General features: G+C 40.1%; 3 protein-coding genes and 1 long non-coding RNA gene across 14 annotated transcripts; 2 read left to right on the top strand and 2 right to left on the bottom strand.

The window, feature by feature from the left end:
* Positions 1–390, top strand: LOC143906998 (uncharacterized). The gene is made up of 2 exons (XR_013259698.1): positions 1–212; positions 282–390. It is a non-coding gene; the product is annotated as an uncharacterized LOC143906998 (long non-coding RNA).
* Positions 391–685: 295 nt separating this feature from the next.
* LOC143906988 (uncharacterized) lies at positions 686–2,729 on the top strand. 3 transcript variants are annotated; one of them, XM_077423433.1, is made up of 4 exons: positions 686–923; positions 1,183–1,582; positions 1,716–1,962; positions 2,366–2,729. In XM_077423433.1, the coding sequence occupies exons 2-3, from the start codon at positions 1,224–1,226 to the stop codon at positions 1,921–1,923; spliced, it is 567 nt and encodes a 188-aa protein (XP_077279559.1). In that variant the 5' UTR covers positions 686–923; positions 1,183–1,223; the 3' UTR covers positions 1,924–1,962; positions 2,366–2,729. The 3 variants fall into 3 exon arrangements, 2 of the variants coding, with proteins under 2 accessions (XP_077279559.1, XP_077279558.1); XR_013259694.1 differs by having other exon boundaries at positions 687–923; positions 1,716–2,013; XM_077423432.1 differs by having other exon boundaries at positions 693–923; positions 1,716–1,918.
* On the bottom strand, positions 2,720–6,169 carry Arfgap1 (ADP-ribosylation factor GTPase-activating protein 1). Of its 4 annotated transcripts, none has more exons than XM_077423399.1 (9): positions 5,964–6,167; positions 5,443–5,560; positions 5,057–5,338; positions 4,759–4,967; positions 4,061–4,175; positions 3,893–3,982; positions 3,504–3,563; positions 3,171–3,352; positions 2,720–3,035 (listed from the first exon to the last, which is right to left on the bottom strand). In XM_077423399.1, exons 2-9 carry the CDS (start codon positions 5,500–5,502, stop codon positions 2,819–2,821), a joined length of 1,215 nt encoding a protein of 404 aa, XP_077279525.1. In that variant the 5' UTR covers positions 5,503–5,560; positions 5,964–6,167; the 3' UTR covers positions 2,720–2,818. The 4 variants fall into 4 exon arrangements, with proteins under 4 accessions (XP_077279525.1, XP_077279523.1, XP_077279524.1 ...); XM_077423397.1 differs by having other exon boundaries at positions 5,953–6,166; XM_077423398.1 differs by lacking the exon at positions 5,964–6,167 and adding an exon at positions 5,764–5,943.
* A 1,995-nt stretch (positions 6,170–8,164) lies between these two features.
* LOC143906966 (multiple inositol polyphosphate phosphatase 1-like) lies at positions 8,165–18,434 on the bottom strand. Of its 6 annotated transcripts, none has more exons than XM_077423388.1 (10): positions 18,247–18,388; positions 18,101–18,149; positions 13,097–13,296; positions 12,746–12,877; positions 11,653–11,846; positions 11,159–11,269; positions 10,372–10,525; positions 9,892–10,102; positions 9,382–9,591; positions 8,165–8,722 (listed from the first exon to the last, which is right to left on the bottom strand). In XM_077423388.1, the coding sequence occupies exons 3-10, from the start codon at positions 13,272–13,274 to the stop codon at positions 8,476–8,478; spliced, it is 1,437 nt and encodes a 478-aa protein (XP_077279514.1). In that variant the 5' UTR covers positions 13,275–13,296; positions 18,101–18,149; positions 18,247–18,388; the 3' UTR covers positions 8,165–8,475. The 6 variants fall into 6 exon arrangements, with proteins under 6 accessions (XP_077279514.1, XP_077279513.1, XP_077279515.1 ...); XM_077423387.1 differs by adding an exon at positions 17,805–17,893 and having other exon boundaries at positions 18,101–18,377; XM_077423389.1 differs by lacking the exon at positions 18,101–18,149 and having other exon boundaries at positions 18,337–18,434.

Here is an 18,434-nt window from a genome sequence, read left to right as displayed (position 1 = left end):
ACGTTTTAATAACGATATTCGTGACCACCAAACGATTCCGCGTCGATTGAGCCCTATCAAAGTCAATTTGGGTGATAAATACAATTGTTCCAAATACGGCATTATGCGCATACGGTTTTTTTTATTTTCTGGGAAAACGGTTGACCACCAAACGTTTTACCGGTTATATTCGTGACCACCAAACGATTCCGCGTCGAATGAGCTATAAAAAAGTTAAATTGGTTGAAAAATAAAAATTGTCCGGCTAACTTCACACCAGAAATTTTATTTTTATTTTACAGGAAAACGACTAACCACCAAACGATCGGACTAGACTACCAAAGACCACCAAACGACCACCAATCGATTCCAATTAATGAAAGTTCGATACGTTGAAGTTGTCCGGCCAACTTCATAGAGGTCGCGTTCGCGTGTTGTTTCATTAGAGATCTAGGCTGCGTTCGGGAAGCGCGCTATTAGCGCTATTGCATCATTCTATTTTTATTGCTCATCAGGTGTAAAACAAGGATAAAATAAGCAAATATAGCACTAATAGCGTCTTCCCGAACGCACCCCTAAAGTTTGGAACAATCGGGACTCGGGACAAATCGTTGTCCATTGTTGTCCACGTACGTGGAAAATGATTGGCTACTCGCTACCACACAATATTCTATCGGACGCGACGAGGGGTGCGTTCCTTTTGGGCGCTCACGCGCTGTAAGCATCGCTCTATCTTCGTTTGATATTCGATGTGCAACGAAGATAGAATGATGCTTACAGCAGCTTACAGCGCGTGAGCGCCCAAAAGGAACGCAGTCGAGGTATCCGTGCTATCGAAGAAGTAACGATATCTCATAATCATAATTATGATTGTAACAACGCATCGGTTGCACGATAATGGAGAAAGTTGAACTACGTATTTTAACGCGGTTGTCATCCGAAAGGTACGTTTCGATCTTTGGGAAAAACGCTAACCTGGTTAACCTGCGCTACGTTTACGCGAGCGTTCCTTCTGTAGTTGACTAACTATAATTCATTCGTTAACGCGAAGTTACTACAGAAATAACGCTCGCGTAAACGTAGTGCTCGCCAATGAGAGACGTTAACGTCATTATAATTAATTAACTGATTATTTATTGTCCATCTATATTCACCAAGCCTTTTTAGTCTCACAATCGGAGTAAATTCTCGTATCTCCCGCAGCGTTTCAGAGATCGTTTATCGGAGCAACTATTGGAATTAGAATGGAGAAAAACGACGGTAACGACGGCAACGATGGCAAACCGAAGGAAGAAGAGCTTCCCTTTGGCGACAAAGAGAACACGATTACGATATTGAACGCTCTCTTCAGACACGGATGTCAGGATCTTCCTTTTAACGTTATCCCGGGCACGTCTATGTCTATGAAGGATTACCATTCTAAAATGGACTCTGCGCTTAAACTGACGGAGACTGCTGTCGAGAACAAACCCTCGATAGTCGATTGGCTGCGTAGTGGTTTATTCGAGGAAGACGAACGCAACGTACCTTTGGCGTTGTTATTCGTCGCGTTGTACGAGCAACGTCCGTCGCCCGATCGGGAAGATGTAGAATGTAACTTCAGGTATGACGTAGAGAGCCTCGCGTCCAAAAGTTCTATTATTTAATTCTCTTCGCTTCGCACGTCGGACACTTGAGGTTTTCGATCCATAAAATTGTTAAATAATAATCGACGATAATCGATGCACGATTTACAGAGAATTATACCACTTTCTTCACAAAGTGACGACGAATCAGCCGGTACCCCATCTCTCGCGCAAATCCGCCAACGTTTTATATAAATTGTTGTCGGAACTAATGGAGGAGGTATGGCCAAACGTGCAACCGAGCCTTCTGAATTTTCTAAGTGAAACACATATCTACAGCAGGTCGGCAGTCAGGAGAACGTATTCGGGAAAAAGTTAGAGTTGTCGCCGATCTCCATCTCGCTATATTAATCCTTAGGTACCTTCTTTATGGATTTCCTTGGACGGTTCAAATTTTAGAATTTTCTTCGTACGTACAATTGCTTTATTTCATTTAAACACGATGGCGCAAATTGCATCCATCTGTATTTAATCGTTACAATTATATGTATTATCGCTTGTATCGAATGTGTTTTCGTTACGGGAAGAATACTTTCGCATTTTTTAAAGAAAATTTTATTCAAGTTTTTCGCAACTGTTCTATAATATACGGTGCTTACAACATTGTGCCGGTATCGGTAATGCAATCGGTAATGTAAAAATTTTCAAAAGACTTTGCATTTACAATGTTACGGATGTTTTTGACTACTCGAGTATCTAAGGATTAATTTGCACAGAGTTTACGATGTGGCTGTCCAAACAATAATTGTCAATTGTTTCAGGGATGAGACGCTGAATAAAAAAACAACGAAAAACTGTTCCTAAATATCGACGGATTACACTCGAATTTTGGATTTATAATTTCGAATTCTTCAAGTTCTTCGATTCCAAGACCTTTTGGAGTTTGAGTATTTGGAATCCCAGAAAGGATTATCAGACTCGAAAATAGATAGCTATCAATTTATCATTTGTGTTTTACATATATACATATATACGTATATTGGAGGACTGTTTATATTTAAATTGAAATTAATACGTTAATAACAAATATAGCTCGTCACTTACCGCATTACGAATTACTGAAGAAAATTATACCCTATTTTGTGCGAAGGTTGCTTCGTAAGAAATACATCTCGTACAACGTTATCCGTCTTCTCTTTAATTTTCAGTAATATTCTTTAAAATTAACATATACCGATATCCTCATTCCCTAAATCGTGCCAATGATATCGGAGTTAATTATTTAGTATTTCCCAGGCGTCGTCTTCCGCTTTCGAGTTCCACGTCTGTCGTGCCTTATTGTCCGTTTCGAAATTGATCAACGATTCCTCCTTCTTCTCCGCTTTCGATTGCCTCTTCGAAGTTGTCGTCTTGCCCGTTTGTCTCGCGTCATTGCCCCAATCCCAATCGCAGTTCGAAATATTGGAGGAATCTCCGGTAGAAACGTTACTTCTTAAACAAGCGAAGGATAAATTTCAAAAAATTAATGGCGTTTCACCAGCGGCGCGACGTTATCGATAAAATCGATAATCTGACGAACATTTATTTTTACATACGTATATCGCTAAAAGTTTAGAAGGAACGTACTTTGAACCGGAGCTTCTTACGAGAGACGATTTTTCATTGGAGCGATTCGATCGTATCGAATCGCTATTCCGATACGCGTTAGAGGACTGGTATCGGTCCATGGAATCGTATTGCCTTCGTTGTTCCGCTGAATTGGTCCCAGCAATGTCACCCCATCCTCCCCGTCTCGTTATATCCCCAACCTGTGCATCGGTCTAAATCAGTCCCTAAATTTTCTTGACTCTTAATAAGACGTTCACTTGTAACTCGCGACGATAACTTTTGACACGTTGACCTTGATGACAATTAAATAACGTCACCAATAGAACAGAAAGCAAATGAAAGAATTTATACCTTTGTAACCAAATGATTGACCTGAGTTCCTACGTCCTCTAACAACGTGCCGTCACGAACCTGATGATATAATACAAAAAGAAAGGAAACACAAAATAAAAATATATGCAAAAAATAAAATAATTATAATTTTGACGGAAGAAAATAAATTTACGAAAGTAGCAATACGATAATTGTAACCGTAACCAATACATCTCGCACATTTGTGATTTTATGTAAATTTATGCCGTAGTAATTCTAATATCGAAGATAAATGAAACGACGAGCTTTAAAAAAAAAAATCCTATTCTTCAATATTATTTAAGAAAAGGAGAAGAACGTGTTTTTTAATCTCTACGTAGTTTGCGCGTTCGAATTCTTTTTTCGAAATTTGCCTTTCGCGAACTTGCCTTTTGCGTCGCGAGTCCTCCGATCTTAATCGCGTTCTCGGTAGCTTTGCTCGCTATTTTCGACGCCGAGGAAGAGAACATTGACCAGCCCTGCAACGGTAGGAAACGATAGATTAATTCGTTAATTGTAAATTACAAAAGTTGAGCAAATATTAAAAATCGCATTACAGTCGCCAACGACGATACCGCGGTGTCGAATAATTCCTGGGACGAACTCTTGGGCGGTGGATCCATTTGATAACCGAAGCCACCGTATTTACCGCCTCGATTAGGTGGGATATCGCTAAAAGATAATATAATTATAACTACTTCTCTCACGTTAAAGCCAGGAACGCAATAAAAAGGCAAAGGGAACGGCAACGGAATGTACCAGATTTTCGACCAATCGGGAGCTGCGTATCAACGCGTTCCGTCCCTATTCCCCGTATACCTTTGCGTCGCGTTCCTGGCTCGACGCTTTCGTTCTTCCAACATCCGAACTCGATCACCGTTTCCTTTTGTTCGCGCGCACATTTAATTGCGTTCAATATTCCACAGCTATACCACGTAGCGATATATACCAAAACCGCGTTACGCGCATTATATTTATCATATCGGAATATAAATATACGGGCTGTCCTAGATCTCCCTCGAGGTAAAGAAAGTGAAAATATTCTCGCGAACGTTAATCCTATTCTCGATACTCGCGACACCGATATATAATTCTACATATATATTCGTATTACGTTACTTGTATTATTTATACGAAAAAATAACGATATATGGTATCGATACTACGTTCGCAAGATTCGCGTAGCGGATCAACGCGAAACTACATATAGAAATGCCCGATATAGAGAAAAACAGAAGCTAGAATACAGACTTACTCCGGACGATCGGCATTTTCGCTCCGTTTCTTCGCGAAGAAGGATTCCGTTTGTACCTCGAGACTACTCGAGTCCATATTTTGATAAGAAGAGGACAAGTCGCTCCGATACGAGTGCTCTCGGTTACTTTTAACGAACGTCGACGACGTCGATTCCTCGACCGTTGAACCGTTTGGACTCCAAGGCTCTCCTCTCGCCAATGTAGCGATCTAAGGGAAAGAAGTAGATATATTTAAATAGCTCGTTAACGGACTTGGCGCGACCCAGCGATAAAAGTCGACGATAAATCTCTCTTCACCTTGTCTCTGTACAATGCCGCCGCCTTGGTATTGTAACGTTGCGAGAGGGACATGGATTCGTCCCAGTCGGGTTGACTCTCGAAGAACTCACGGGCGTTTCTATTACCGCCAACCTTCATTTTTGCCAGCTCCACGTCCTTCCACTTGTCCATAGAAACGGAGCGGACGAACGACAAGTGTACACCTAGACCGCGATGTTTGCCGGAACACTCGAGACATATCCAAATGCCATACGTCACGGATACCCATTGCGGATTGTGGCTGCCACATTCGAAGCATTTCTACAAAATGCGCAAAACACAATGTCGTAGGCCACGATTGGGCATTGTCGCATTACGTTCATTTTTGCGTACAAATACGCTACGCGCGTCATCGATAAGCTTACATTGTTCTCGTCCCTCGGCTTCGCGTCGCTCAGCACTCGTCGTGTCCGTGGACTGGCCATGGTTACACCGACATCGGAGTCCACCGGTCAGAGTCGCCAAAGGTTGTCAAATAGTCGTCTGAAACGCGAGACGCGAAGCGTGCGCGCAAGCGTCAATGAAAGAAATAGAAATTAGAGCTGAGAACGTTTTCCGGGCAACGTTTCTTCGCGTCTACAGTCGCGAGGTACGCTCGACAATCTCGCTCGACAAGGAAAACGGAAAGCGATAAAAGAAGGCGGTCGCGTAGGAAATTGTCGAAAATTGAAAAGTCGCCTACTTACAGGCTCCGCGGCATTGTCGTCGCACTCGCGGGAGACCGACGTGCGAGGGTCGCGAGACACGGAATTAAAGTGATCGGGGCCGAGGTTGAAACACTTGAAATCTCGGCCGACGCGGCGCGTCAAGAATTCCAAGCGTCGCGGGACGATACAATTGTAACGAGCAATCAGGGAAGACGTTCGCCTAATCACCTCGAAACTACCGAGTCATTGTAGCGAACGGTTCTTTCTTCCGGGGTGGACGGGAAGATCCAGGCAGATCCGGGAACCAGGAAGACCGTCTCCTACGTCTACGTGGACATATTGCAAAAGTCGGACGCGATACACAATTTTTACGCCTGGGAATTGGCGTTGCCGCGATTGACGTCACGCCAATAAGTACAGGTTAGGAGCTAGCCTGGCGGGAAATTTCCAATTGCACGGTGCACGGTGCACGATTCTTCAATCTTCGTTCCCGATCTTCCGATCCACTGCCACTCTTGATCAATTTTCTCCGTACGTTACGTAAAAATTAACAATTCCATCTATGCTAAGTCCATCCCGGCGAGAGACGGTACGAATAACGAATAACGAATAACGAATATCAAGCTTATCGACAATGAGTTAATTGTGGATCGAGTCACGTATATATTGTTCGTAGCTTGCGGTTGATTAATTTATTATCAATTAATATATATATATATATATATAATACCTGTTTTCTTTTCTACTTTTTTTTTTTTTTAATTTTGTTAATGGACGATTATCAATTCTTTGTTGGTTAACATATGGAACAAAGGCGATTAAATTCGAGACGAGGAATTATATACCTAGAAATTAATCGGAGTTACCCTACGTGTAAATTGTAAGCATTAGTAGGAAGTTTATGTAATGTACATACATATGTATGTATGTGTACTTGGGTGCAGGGTCACAGGGTCAGGGTGCAGGCACTGGCACCTGGCCGCACCTCTGGCCTCTGGCCTCTGGCACATCGCTTCTCGACAGTTTTGATATCTCGATACCTCGATACCTCGACACCTCGATCGCACTGATTGCAGTGCAGTAGTGCACCGCACACCGCGCACCTGTTCGGTGTCTCGATCATCGACACTATCGACAGACTCCAAACACGAACGCGTCGCGCGTCGCGCTCATCGCTGTCAGACTATCGGCTATCATCAGCTGCAGTGCAGTGCAGTCTGCATTCCGCATGCAGTGTTCTCGTGACGTCGGACGTCGTGTCCGTCGTGACTGCAGTATTATTCTAGGCTGTCGTTCGAAAGCGAAAGCGCGTGTCTCGAGAATTATCGCTCGAGTGTATCGTATAAAACTCTCAAAGTTCGTCGCAACGAAACATCACGTTAAGTACACGTTCGGCATCGTTCGGCATCGTTCTCCCGGCAAAAATCCGTTTCCGTATGACCGGAATCGAGAATCGAGATTATCGAGTTCGCTGGTTCAGGTATGGTCGAGTGGGAGTACGTTTCTCCTTGGCTTGGTACGTTTACGCTTCTTCTTTTCTTGACGAGATGCGCGATACATTGCCAGCGGCCATAGGTATGTACACATACGCGCTATCGTTTTCGGCAAGACCAATAATAGACCGATACGTGGTCCTATGTGCTAGAGATTACTATTATATATACATGTACGTTGTGTTTACGCGAGCGTTACTTCTGTAGTAATCTTCGATAATTTACTCCGCGTAAACGAGTGAATTATCCCGAGTTACCACGGAAGTATAACGCTCGCGTAAACATAGTTTTCGCGGTATAGGCTCGCCACCGGATATATTATAATATTATATGCGGTTATATCGCGCTGAGATGACGACGCGGACGCGGCGAAATCCGTAAAGGCGTAACAGATCCGTCAGGCGAACTCCGTGCGATCGTATCACTCGTATGACGGACTTTTCGTGAATCGATTACACCTTGGTGAGTATATACGTTAGTGACTAGCAGTGCCAAGTGTATTTTCTGCGATCACTCTGATTATTGCTTATATTGGATCGTAATAGTTGTAATTGACGCTGGGATCAGGGATGGCTATTCTTCAAGTACTCGTCTCGTTGCGTCTCGAATTATAACTTTGAGTTATTGTGAATAAATATATAAATAATGAAAATTAAACATCATCGGGAATGTCGATGAAAGTATAATATTTCGTTGTACGTAGACAAGTTACAGCATTTTCAAGTTTCTAAACGTATAGCTTAATTTCAAGAACGCGGGCGCGCTCTGTGAATAATGCAAGTTTTAACACCGTGCAAAAGTATTGAACGATTAGAGAGAGAGAGAGAGAGATTTAAAAAGAAAATGAGATGTATATATCTTGATATGCGAGTGACTATATTTTTAGTTATTCGTGCGTTATAACTAATTAAAATACTGTAGTAACACACAGGCGGATATAAATAAAATATAAATATAATAAATATATATTTTAAAATACATATTAGGATATTATATCATAAATTATACAGGAAATATATTGTAACAATATTTCTATTAATTCATAGACATAGAATATATAATAAAATTTAGACGTAAAATATGTAAAGACAAATTAAATGTCGTTATGTGTGTATTTTATAATGCATTTTCGAGTTGCAAAATTAACGTAGACCTAAAAGCGAGAGAGGAGAGTTTCCTATAGATATTAACTTTTAAAACTCCCGAAGATCTGTCTTATTTGTATTTAATGTAATACGAAATACAACTAACGGCTTATTTACAATTGTCGGTAGCCAAGGCGGACTAGAACGAAGCACGCTAATAATATGGCTATAGAATTCGAAAAGCTGCAAGTTGCTCCACTCGCCTTCCAGCAGACGTCCAGCTTACAGTTGGACGCCAGCTGGCCAAACTTGCTCTTCAGTAATTCCCAATCGCAAAGGCCCACTTGACAGCCGTCGTACCGTATTGGTTTCTCCGCCAGATAAAACGTCACTTTATTGCGGTTATTACTGTCGTTGCATCTGCAATAATATTTTTTACAAAAATTAGAATCCATCGATATTAATATTTACGCGACATGATTTCCGTTGTGTAGCGGTGACTCATTGACTTTGGTTATTTTATCAAAGATAACGTGGCATGATTTATCCGTGTGTTTGTAATGTTTAGATGTATTAAAACTAACGCGACTAAAGCGAATTTCAATTGCTAATTAAATTACGTCGACTCATTTAATTTTGCTTTATTTAATTTCTACGAAAAACTATAAGATACCTTGACTTAATCGTTAGTAGTATTTTTTAAAGAAATGCAATTTAGAAACCTTAGATATCATCGGTAAAAAAAAAAAAAAAAACAAACACAATTTGTAAGTGAGACCGCAGTGAAAGTAATGGGACCAGGAGAATCTATATCTAAAAACAAAACGAAAAACAATTTCAAAACTTGAGAAAATTTGTGATCGTAAAAGTGTTGAAATATTATAATAGATACTATAGATACTCCGGTTTAAAGCGATTAAACACAATTACTGGCTTAATTATATAATCGATTCCAGCAGATTAAAATCGATCGAATTGAGAAAAATAATAATAGATAAATAATTTTCGTATAAAGGATCGAAATAAAAAGGTAATAAAGATAAGAATAGAGGATAAGGATAAGGGACGCATATATTTACTTGTAAAATACCGCGATGAGATTCGCGGCGAAGGACGATATCAGTGACGTGCGCCATTGACGTCTAGCCACGTCTTTGTAATTATAAGCGGTCAGCCGCGTCTGGTCTTCGTTTATGCCCATCGTGGTCAGAAGATTTTGCAGGCTGACGATATCACTGAAGTAGAAGATGCCCGCGGGTTCGCCCGACGTCTCGTCGCGCGCTATATTCCTGATTGAAATATACGCTTGTAAATTTTTTCACAAATTTTTCCTCCTTTTTTCGATCGCGAAGCACATAGTATACCGTGCGGTATTCAAAGCGCAAGCGCTATCTTTTAACGCTTTTATAACCGCAACTTTCTCTCCTAAGAAGTTTGAAACAAAAAACTCGACTCTCGATAGGCTAAATGTCCGATAACTTGAAATAGAAAATTCGATAGGGTAGCTTTAATATACATATTATAGAATTCTCGGTAAATCGCGGAATGTCGAGAACGAGAAACGGAACTCGCTGCGTGTTATAATGTACCAAAAGTGTCGCATCATGTCGTGCAACAGAGGACATCCTAAACGAGTGTTGATATCTCGTCCGTAACCCGCTTTGTAATAGTAATCGAGGTCCTCCCTGTATTCCAAAACGCGGAGTTCTTCCTTGCTGAAGACGGCGCACCAAGGTGAAAGTTCGGTGACGGACCAGGCCTTCTGATATCGACACGCGTCGTACATAGCGTCGACCATGTCTAAAAATATTCCAACGTCATTGCCGATTGTCTCCACGTGTCTCTACTGTTCTCAATAAATATTCAAATTTTTCACATCCGCGAAGGAATTTCCAATATATATTATTAACCGAAGAATTAACATATATTTCTTTAGTCAAATTTGATTTGCTCTGTTTTCAAGAATTAAATTTTTTATTTAAGATATTTATATCGAACGTAGATTATATATATATATATATATATAAGGATAAATATAATTGATGCGTTTACTATAATTGTGCGCGTACCAGCGGAAATATTGTACAGAAAACCGAGTCGTCTGCTAACGTTCTTCAAAAGATTCTGGAATTCCGGCCCAGCGTCGAATCTGCTGTGTTCCATATTCTCAAACGATCCCTCGTTATTCTCCTCGTTTTTCCACACGCCGCATGTTTTGTACGCCTGCAAGATTAATCAAGTCAGACAGGCTGATTGTGAGGTAAATTCAAGCCGACTTGGATCGACACACTTCGATCCTAAATAAAATATAAATAAGAAATGAAATCAATAGATAATCTTTTGATATTTAAAATTATTCAGTTTCTAGAAGTATCTGAAATTCGAAAGCCTTTTACGAATTTACGTTTATATTTTATTGAACAAAAACTTTGGTTTTTATGTTTATTATATTTTTTTACTTAAATCAGAGAGAAACCCGTTGATTTTTTTCTCTTGCCTTCTCTCTCTCTCTTTCTTTCTCCCTCAAAAAGAAACCGCGAGACCTTATAACATTCAAAGAAGCCTATTTGTATTAAAAAGTTGATTATTTAATACACAGGATATTTCAATAACTCGTCTTTTTATCTTACATAATAATTTTTACGCTTAATATAGGAGGTATACGCTTAATACACTTAAAACAATGTCAAACAATTTGATTTCTGGTAGGTATATTGGAATATACCTACACGTGCGTTTATCGCAATATTTTTATTGAGATTTACCGACGGTGAGATGAGGTTGGCCTTCTTAAATCATAATATACCACTTGTAAATCTTGAATCTCTTACAGCGCAATAATTAAAACGTACTTACGGTAAGTAAAGTGTCGTTGAGAGAACTTTCTTCCGGAAGTACGGCGGACCTGCTTCCGAACAGTCCTTCCATAAAGGATGTCATACTATCGCGAGCTTCGGTAGCACGGAACTGAAAAATCAATCGCGCGTACGTTCTATATCGCTACGACCGCTTCGCGATTTATTCGATATATTTATCGACATTTGCTTAATCGAATCTAGTTGATTAACGCCCTACTTTAGACGATCTCTGTAATGTGCGTTGGAATTTGATTGTAAGACAAAATTCTATTTATAATTTATTAAATACGCCACATATATATTAATGCGAAACACATTTGAAGAATCAGAAACACGCACACGCAAAATATAAGTAATGAAATGCACACGTGTATCAAAATATACGGCGCGAGGTATGAAATTATAAGTGAAAGTTTTATCCCCTGAAATCTGACGCGATATCGACACGTTTACATAGCGATCGACATTATAAATAATTGTAAGAAGAGATACCTTGTAATTGGTGGATGTAATGTTGTGGATATTGGGCAGCAACAGCTCCGGGAAATTGCTCTGCAACCTTCTCGCCAGCAGTTTCATGTCCTCGACCCCTTGTGGCGTCAGGACTTCCGCCCGTTGTGAGGACAAATATTCGTCAGGCTTCCATCTTCGCAAGTTTTCCAAATCTCGATTGCACACGTGGCCCTCTGCGCGAGAAAGAATATTTATTTATCGTCGCATAATTTTCGCGAGTTTCTAATACGAAAAAACAAACATCGGATCGCGTTACACGTGACGCGATTACGGAATTCTGAAAGTTTCGATTTAATCGTAACTAACGTAAGTCTTATGAGGTGAATGTTTAATTAAAACGACATTTTCATATATAGGTACCGATTGTGAGATGCACTTTGGATTTTGCGAAACGCTTGCGAATTTCTAAGCTGCAATGATTTACGCATTTACGGAAACGTAGAGAAAATCGTGGAAAATTCTTATAACATATATTAATTCATAATTTAAGATTTAAGGTATACAACAGACAATGCATTTGCAGCATAATTCCTAAGCATAAGTTTTATGCTCGCAATCAGAGAAAGTCCATATATATAAACGTAGAAAAATTTATTAATATATAAAATTTTCGAATTTATATAAATTATACACATATAGATATCAATATATATATATATATATATATATATATATATATATGATATATAAAATATTAATATAATATATTATGTAAGTACACACGAGATTAAAAAGAATTAATTTGTAGCCGATAATACAACAAGAAGAAAAAGAGAAAGTTCTAACTTTACGTAAGTCGTACGCAAGAAGAGTATAGTTTATGTGAAAAGTATAAAGAATAAGGAATAAAGAATAAAAAGAATATATAAAGAGGAATATATAGAGGAAAAACAAACGTATATAATAGGCTCTGAGTAAAACAAGTTAAGAAATAATTGGCTATGAGAGCCGACGTAGGATCGAATATGCGGAAAAATTATATTTGCAGTCAAAACATTAAAACATTAAGATCAAACGTTTCGATCCTGCGTCGGCTCTCATAGCCAATAGAGGAAAAAATTGATTTACGTACCTCTGCGCTCTTCATGATTCTGGAGTATCTGCTCTTTGAGATTAGTTAAAGAGACGATCTTGTCGATCTCGTGCATGGTCGGGCAACGGGTGCCGTGTGCCGCGAGCATCCAGATTTGCACCGGTCGGCAATCTGTCAAACGGAAATATTTATATTTATTGTATATTAGTTACACTCTGATCTTTTTCATCGTTACTATACATGCCAAAATATAGTAACAAATTCTTTATCGATGATCGTCCTTTTAGTGTATTAGTATATAATACACTAAAAAAATAAAACCATTACGGTTAGTAGTCGAACCGAATTCCGAAGTACTTGGGTACTTATCGTTAAGTGTACCGAACTTACTCGGCACTGTCTGGAACCGGGTCTTGCCGCCGTGAACAAAGTGGTACGCGGTCTTCGTGCCCATGTAGAGGTACGGGTCATCCTCGTCCACGAAGCAGAAATCGACATCGCGTGCGAGCACGTGGACGCTCGGGGGGGTCAGGAGCGACGCGACCAACAACAGCAACAATGCGGACATTATGCAGTGAAAGTCGCCGCTTCTGCCGATAAGAATAACAATAAGGATGCGATAACTCTGTCAGATGCAACGAATAAATGAAACTAGCCACGTCCGATGTAGAAATCAAGGGAATGTAAAAGATCGCGACCGCCGCGAATCGCCTAAGACCGGAAGAGCAAGAGATCTCTCTCTCTCTCTCTCTCTATATATATATATATATATATATATATATATATATATATATATGTGTGTGTAAATATCTCCGATTATCATGTTGAATGTAAAAGGCCTCGGTACATACGAAGCACTAATATGCATATAAATAAATTATTATCTATATATAAATTATATATAATACAATGAAAGATATAAATAATACAAATTAATTATAACATTTAGGAATAGATTTCCGATGTGCCGCTCCGATTTGCACTTTTCCATACGGCCTTTGAGGATAGTACACTTTGACAGTATTATATATAGCATTTGAAAGTAGCAGGTAATACTCATTGTTCATTTATTTTTGTTCTTGCAATAATAATTAACGCGGCAAATTGAGTTTGCAGTGTATTTAATAACGCTGCAAGCTCCGCGGTTTCCCTGAGAAAATTTCACGCGTGAAAAATTTCTCGCTGATCCTAGCCCGCGGAGTGCCGCATGCCGCGGGGCCCGCGCGCGAGGGTTTCTTCCAATCTCTTCTTTCTTCGCGGGAAAGCGATTTTTTTTTCCTTTCGAGTTCCGCGGACGCGCCGTAAACCTACATTTCGCCACCAGCTGACGACATCACGGAATGTAACTTATTACCAACTCGAGGAGAGCTAGCGTAACGTGTATGTCTAGTGATTACATAACCGGAAGCGTTTGCGCGTATTCCCGCTCGTTCGCGCCGATTATAGCGGATTATACTGCCGGCAAGTATTAACGCGATAAATTAGCGGGAAGACGATAACGGGTGAAACGGACCCGCGAGAGTCACCGTGATACTCTGTTGTGTGTGTGTGTGTCTCTCTCAAATTTAATTCTTTTATCTCTTTTATCTCTTCTCTCTCGATCTTGACTCTCTTTTAAATCATCAAACGTTGCGTGATGAACTTGTTCATCATGAGAAGGTCGGAGAGTCTGACGTTTCCAACTTTCCCTTTCGCGATTTTGAAAAGGGAAAGAGAGAGAGAGAGAGAGAGAGAGACTCAAAAGGGATTTAAAGGGTTCTCGGAATCTACGATCGAGGATTCAACTTCCGCATGAAAGGGTGATGTGTAATATGTGTAGGAGAGACGAACGCGCGCGAAGGCCAAGGCCCACCGTGAAAGAGAAGAGAGGCGCGCGATAGTAAAATTGCGTCGTGCGCGTTACACAATGATGTATGTACTACGTGACAGAGTAACCGGTTTCAGGGCCCCGAAGGAACTCGTCGGTGTACGTACGACCGCGATCGTCTTCGACGTCTTCGGGATCTTGTGAGCGACGAACGCCACTCGCGGTCCAGAAATAGACTGGACGTAATAGTTGACGATAATGTAATTGGCAACGGCGCGATTAGCGAAGACTTGTTCTTTCGCTTCTTACGACTGCCATGCCGCATACTTGGCCTACTTATGCTTAATTTCTTCGTCGTTCGCGAGCACCACGCAAGTGCCTCTCTCTCTCTCTCTCTCTCTCTCTCTCTCTCTCTGCAACGCTTCAATCTCGCGTTTCAATGCGAAATCCATTACACGCCCGCTGCACTGCCTCGAGCCTCATCGTTACTTCGGCGTTAGCGTAATGCGCGCATGACGTAAACGAGAAAAAATATTTGTCATTTATTATAAACAAATTCGTTGTTATAATTAGAGAAAATATAATTAGATCTGTTATTATAAAAATGTGTTACGTTATATGTATATCTTATTATCATTACGAAAGGAATTGTAAGATATGTATACTATCGCGCAAAGTATCTTTTCTGTCTGGCCCTCGGAATTCTCCGATAATCCGATGATTCGAACGGTTTAAGCTTTGACTTCGATCCTTAAGTAACGAGAGAAAAATTGCTACGGATCAATCTAATGCCCGATTAATCGGGGGACATTTGACTAGTAATCTATATTAAGTTCAGAATTTAATGATACGTTCGTCGACTTTGGGACAGATCTTCTTATGACGAAAAAATTATTAAAAATTGAAGAAGAGAGTAAAGGCCCCCGCACAATAAAAAATATAAAGAACAAGGAACAGATATTAGCGCGTAGGACTAAGGAATCGGGAATAAAACTGGATGCACAATGAAAAACACAGGCAACCAGAAGCAAGGAATAACACGTACGGGCAATAGATTTTTAACCTATCGGAAGCCGTATATCAAGGTCCTACACCACGTACCTTGATTTCTGATTTCTTATAATCGCGATGCGCTAATATCTGTTCCTTGTTCCTTGTATTTTTCATTGTGCGGGGGGGCTTAATTATCAAGAAAAAACAAGAAAAATCGAAATGTTGCTAGACTAACTGTAAGAAAAGATGATCGAGCCAAGGAACGGTTGGATATTAAAACGGTTGGAAGGTTGGAAGGTAAAACCTAACTTTTAATGACAAATCTAAATGTTTTTAAACCGTGATGCTCATGTCCTAGTATATATAGCTTTATACGTTAGAATGTTATCTACAACATAGTATCTTTAAGAAAAGTATATAGAGTCAGATCGAAGAAATATGAATATTCATATTGGAGGAAAATACAGCCGCAGCGGATGACGAATGACGACAGCAATGTGCAACGCAGATACACACAGCTGCATGACGCGTGCTCGCGCGAGATAGGGACGTTTGCCGCAACGACAGGAAAGAATTTAGTCAACTACGCGGGGCGATTATCATTGTCGTTTTATGAACAAACAGCAAATTGTATAAACGGTCGTCCCTCGCCGACGCGACGCGGCGCGGCGTAACGATAAGAATCATTATGAGATAATCGAACTGTAAATTTACATACGTTTCAAAGATCCTGCATAAATTTTTTTTTAATTGACTTTACTCATTTGATATACGTCACTCTCTCTCCCTCTCTTTTCAAAGGATCGTCAAGTTCTCCTTGGTTGCCTCTATTATTATTAGATCTATCCTCGGATCTATCTATCGCGATTTCTAAATCCTTAAATCTCTTTTTAGATTCCGGGAAATTATTATTTTATTGCGTTATTTTTTGAATCTCTTTACATTATTCTTTTAGAATCATTTACGAATCATTGTCTTGTCAAATTCTCTGTCTTGACTTCCCGCATCCCCTTCACGGAATTTTATTCTCCGACTTTCGAGCATCTGTTTTTTTTTTTTTCCCCAATTAAACCGAGTGTTTTCCAGCAGGGACTCCCTGCCGATTGCGGGACATCACGTACGGTAATAAATGTCGGAACGAGATAGACGGCGCGCGTTCGCGACAATTGTTCACGAAAGTAGGACGACGACGCTGGTCACGCTCGACGGTTCTTGGAGCAGGAGTGCAGCGGTAATTATTCGCATTTTGCGCGCGTGTTTATTTGCTTCCAGTGAAAACCGCTCGATATCGGAGCGGCTCGGTAATCGGCGATCCTTGAATTGCGCGACGTCGACAGCAAACTCGCGGCGCACTTTCGCGCGCCAAGTTGTGAGGATTCACGAGATCCCGATCACGCGCGCACGCGAGAGAGAGAGAGAGAGAGAAAGAGAGAGAGATGCACGATTCACCGCGCAATATTTAATCCGGGGTGCGAATTAAATCATCATCTCTCGCATGCGTTGAAGTGTGATATGGTCATTTTACATGTCAGCTCTAAGGTCGCGAATCGAGCGTTTCCGGATTAATTCATCGCGTCTTATCTGCGGATCTAAGAATCGTAATAGCGTTTGGAGAATTCTGAACAGATTCTGAGAATTAGAGATTCTGATCTCAATTTCACACACAGAACATTAAGTTGCGACACGGAGACATTGCGAGAAGTTTATTAATTAAGAATTTTCGATAGCTGAGATATCGAAAAAATAAAAGAGGAACTCTGAAGATCTCGAAAGATCTCAAGTATTCGAAAGCTTCAAAGTCCAACTGTTCAAACAGTATAGGTACGCGTTGTCTCTAGCATCATTCAAACATTCAATAATTTATTATCTCTCTCTGAAGCTTATCACAGTTTTAAAATTCAAGTCCTATGTTAGGCTTCAATGAATGAGAATTTTAACATCGGGACATTAACAGAAATGTCAATTTTAAATTTAAAAATTAGGATTAATAATTTAATTTTGTAGATATATTTAACATATAAATTAAAACATGATTTATATATACATGGGAGAAAAGTTTAAACAATTCTAAACTAAATACGCGAATGGATATATTTTAATGACTCCTTTCTTTTATTTTTTCTTAATTTTAATAAAAAGAAAAATTGGTATATGTCTATTATTTTTCCTTTCGGTATAAAAACTTGAGATCTTTGCGGCACAGACTTACGAGAAACATGGAAGCATGCATGACTCGGAATAAACATCAAACAATCTTCATTTCGCCTCATTTCCATCAAAATTGATACGCGGACCCACCTTAACCGGATATATCTTGTTTATCTTCGTTAATGTATTCCCCTATACGCCTCTAAATGCTTCGATCCATTTTTCACAATAGCTTCTATCTTTGAATATTAAATACGTGTGAAACTCGACTATATCAGCAGCCATTGGACTACTTAAAAGTCTATTATATATACAACAGTGTATATTTAGAATATATTAAATTTATTAATATTAATATCCGTTATATTAAAGCACAAGCAATTGTAGGATATTTACTAACAAACGAAGCAATCAAGTTGATAATTCAGATTGATCGCCATACATACGAGATTCAGGAGTGCTTGTGACCGCGGACAAGTATCCAAGACGCTGGCGCTGTGAAGAGATGGAGGATCTCTTACAATTAGATTTAGAAGATGGACACTCGGGAACTCGAAAGTTTAAAGGGTCGGTTGGACTTGACAATACGAACGTATTGACCGCTGCGGCCGCGACGAGGCCGACGGGAGGACTGCCTCCGCGCGATGATGTATAAACAATGTAAACGTGCGCACCAGCGCACCTTCGCGATCGTGAGGTAGCGTTCAAGCCGCCGTTCGCCACGGCAGTTCGTGTGGCACTGCCGCGCGAGGTCGTCGAGCTTCGTTGCCTCCTAGGTAA

The sequence above is a fragment of the Temnothorax americanus genome, unplaced genomic scaffold (genome assembly GCF_048541705.1).
Source record: "Temnothorax americanus isolate GAGA-0224 unplaced genomic scaffold, ASM4854170v1 Scaffold78, whole genome shotgun sequence".
Lineage (NCBI taxonomy): Eukaryota > Metazoa > Arthropoda > Insecta > Hymenoptera > Formicidae > Temnothorax > Temnothorax americanus.
Note: the sequence above shows the minus strand (reverse complement) of the source record. Positions and strands in the feature narration are given on the sequence as shown.

Excerpts from the sequence above, each read along its gene's own strand:
- LOC143906966 (XM_077423385.1), bottom strand. The coding sequence starts at position 14,838 with ATGCGGCATGGCAGTCGTAAGAAGCGAAAGAACAAGTCTTCGCTAATC. Across the intron at positions 12,878-13,096 it reads CCGGTTCCAGACAGTGCCGA|ATTGCCGACCGGTGCAAATC; the intron begins GTAAGTTCGGTA and ends TCCGTTTGACAG. Across the intron at positions 10,103-10,371 it reads TCTGTACAATATTTCCGCTG|ACATGGTCGACGCTATGTAC; the intron begins GTACGCGCACAA and ends GAATATTTTTAG.
- Arfgap1 (XM_077423399.1), bottom strand. The coding sequence starts at position 5,502 with ATGGCCAGTCCACGGACACGACGAGTGCTGAGCGACGCGAAGCCGAGG. Across the intron at positions 4,176-4,758 it reads GAAAATGCCGATCGTCCGGA|CGATATCCCACCTAATCGAG; the intron begins GTAAGTCTGTAT and ends ATTATCTTTTAG. Across the intron at positions 3,564-3,892 it reads GAGGACTCGCGACGCAAAAG|GTTCGTGACGGCACGTTGTT; the intron begins GCAAGTTCGCGA and ends TTATATCATCAG.
- LOC143906988 (XM_077423432.1), top strand. The coding sequence starts at position 1,224 with ATGGAGAAAAACGACGGTAACGACGGCAACGATGGCAAACCGAAGGAA. Across the intron at positions 1,583-1,715 it reads GATGTAGAATGTAACTTCAG|AGAATTATACCACTTTCTTC; the intron begins GTATGACGTAGA and ends CACGATTTACAG.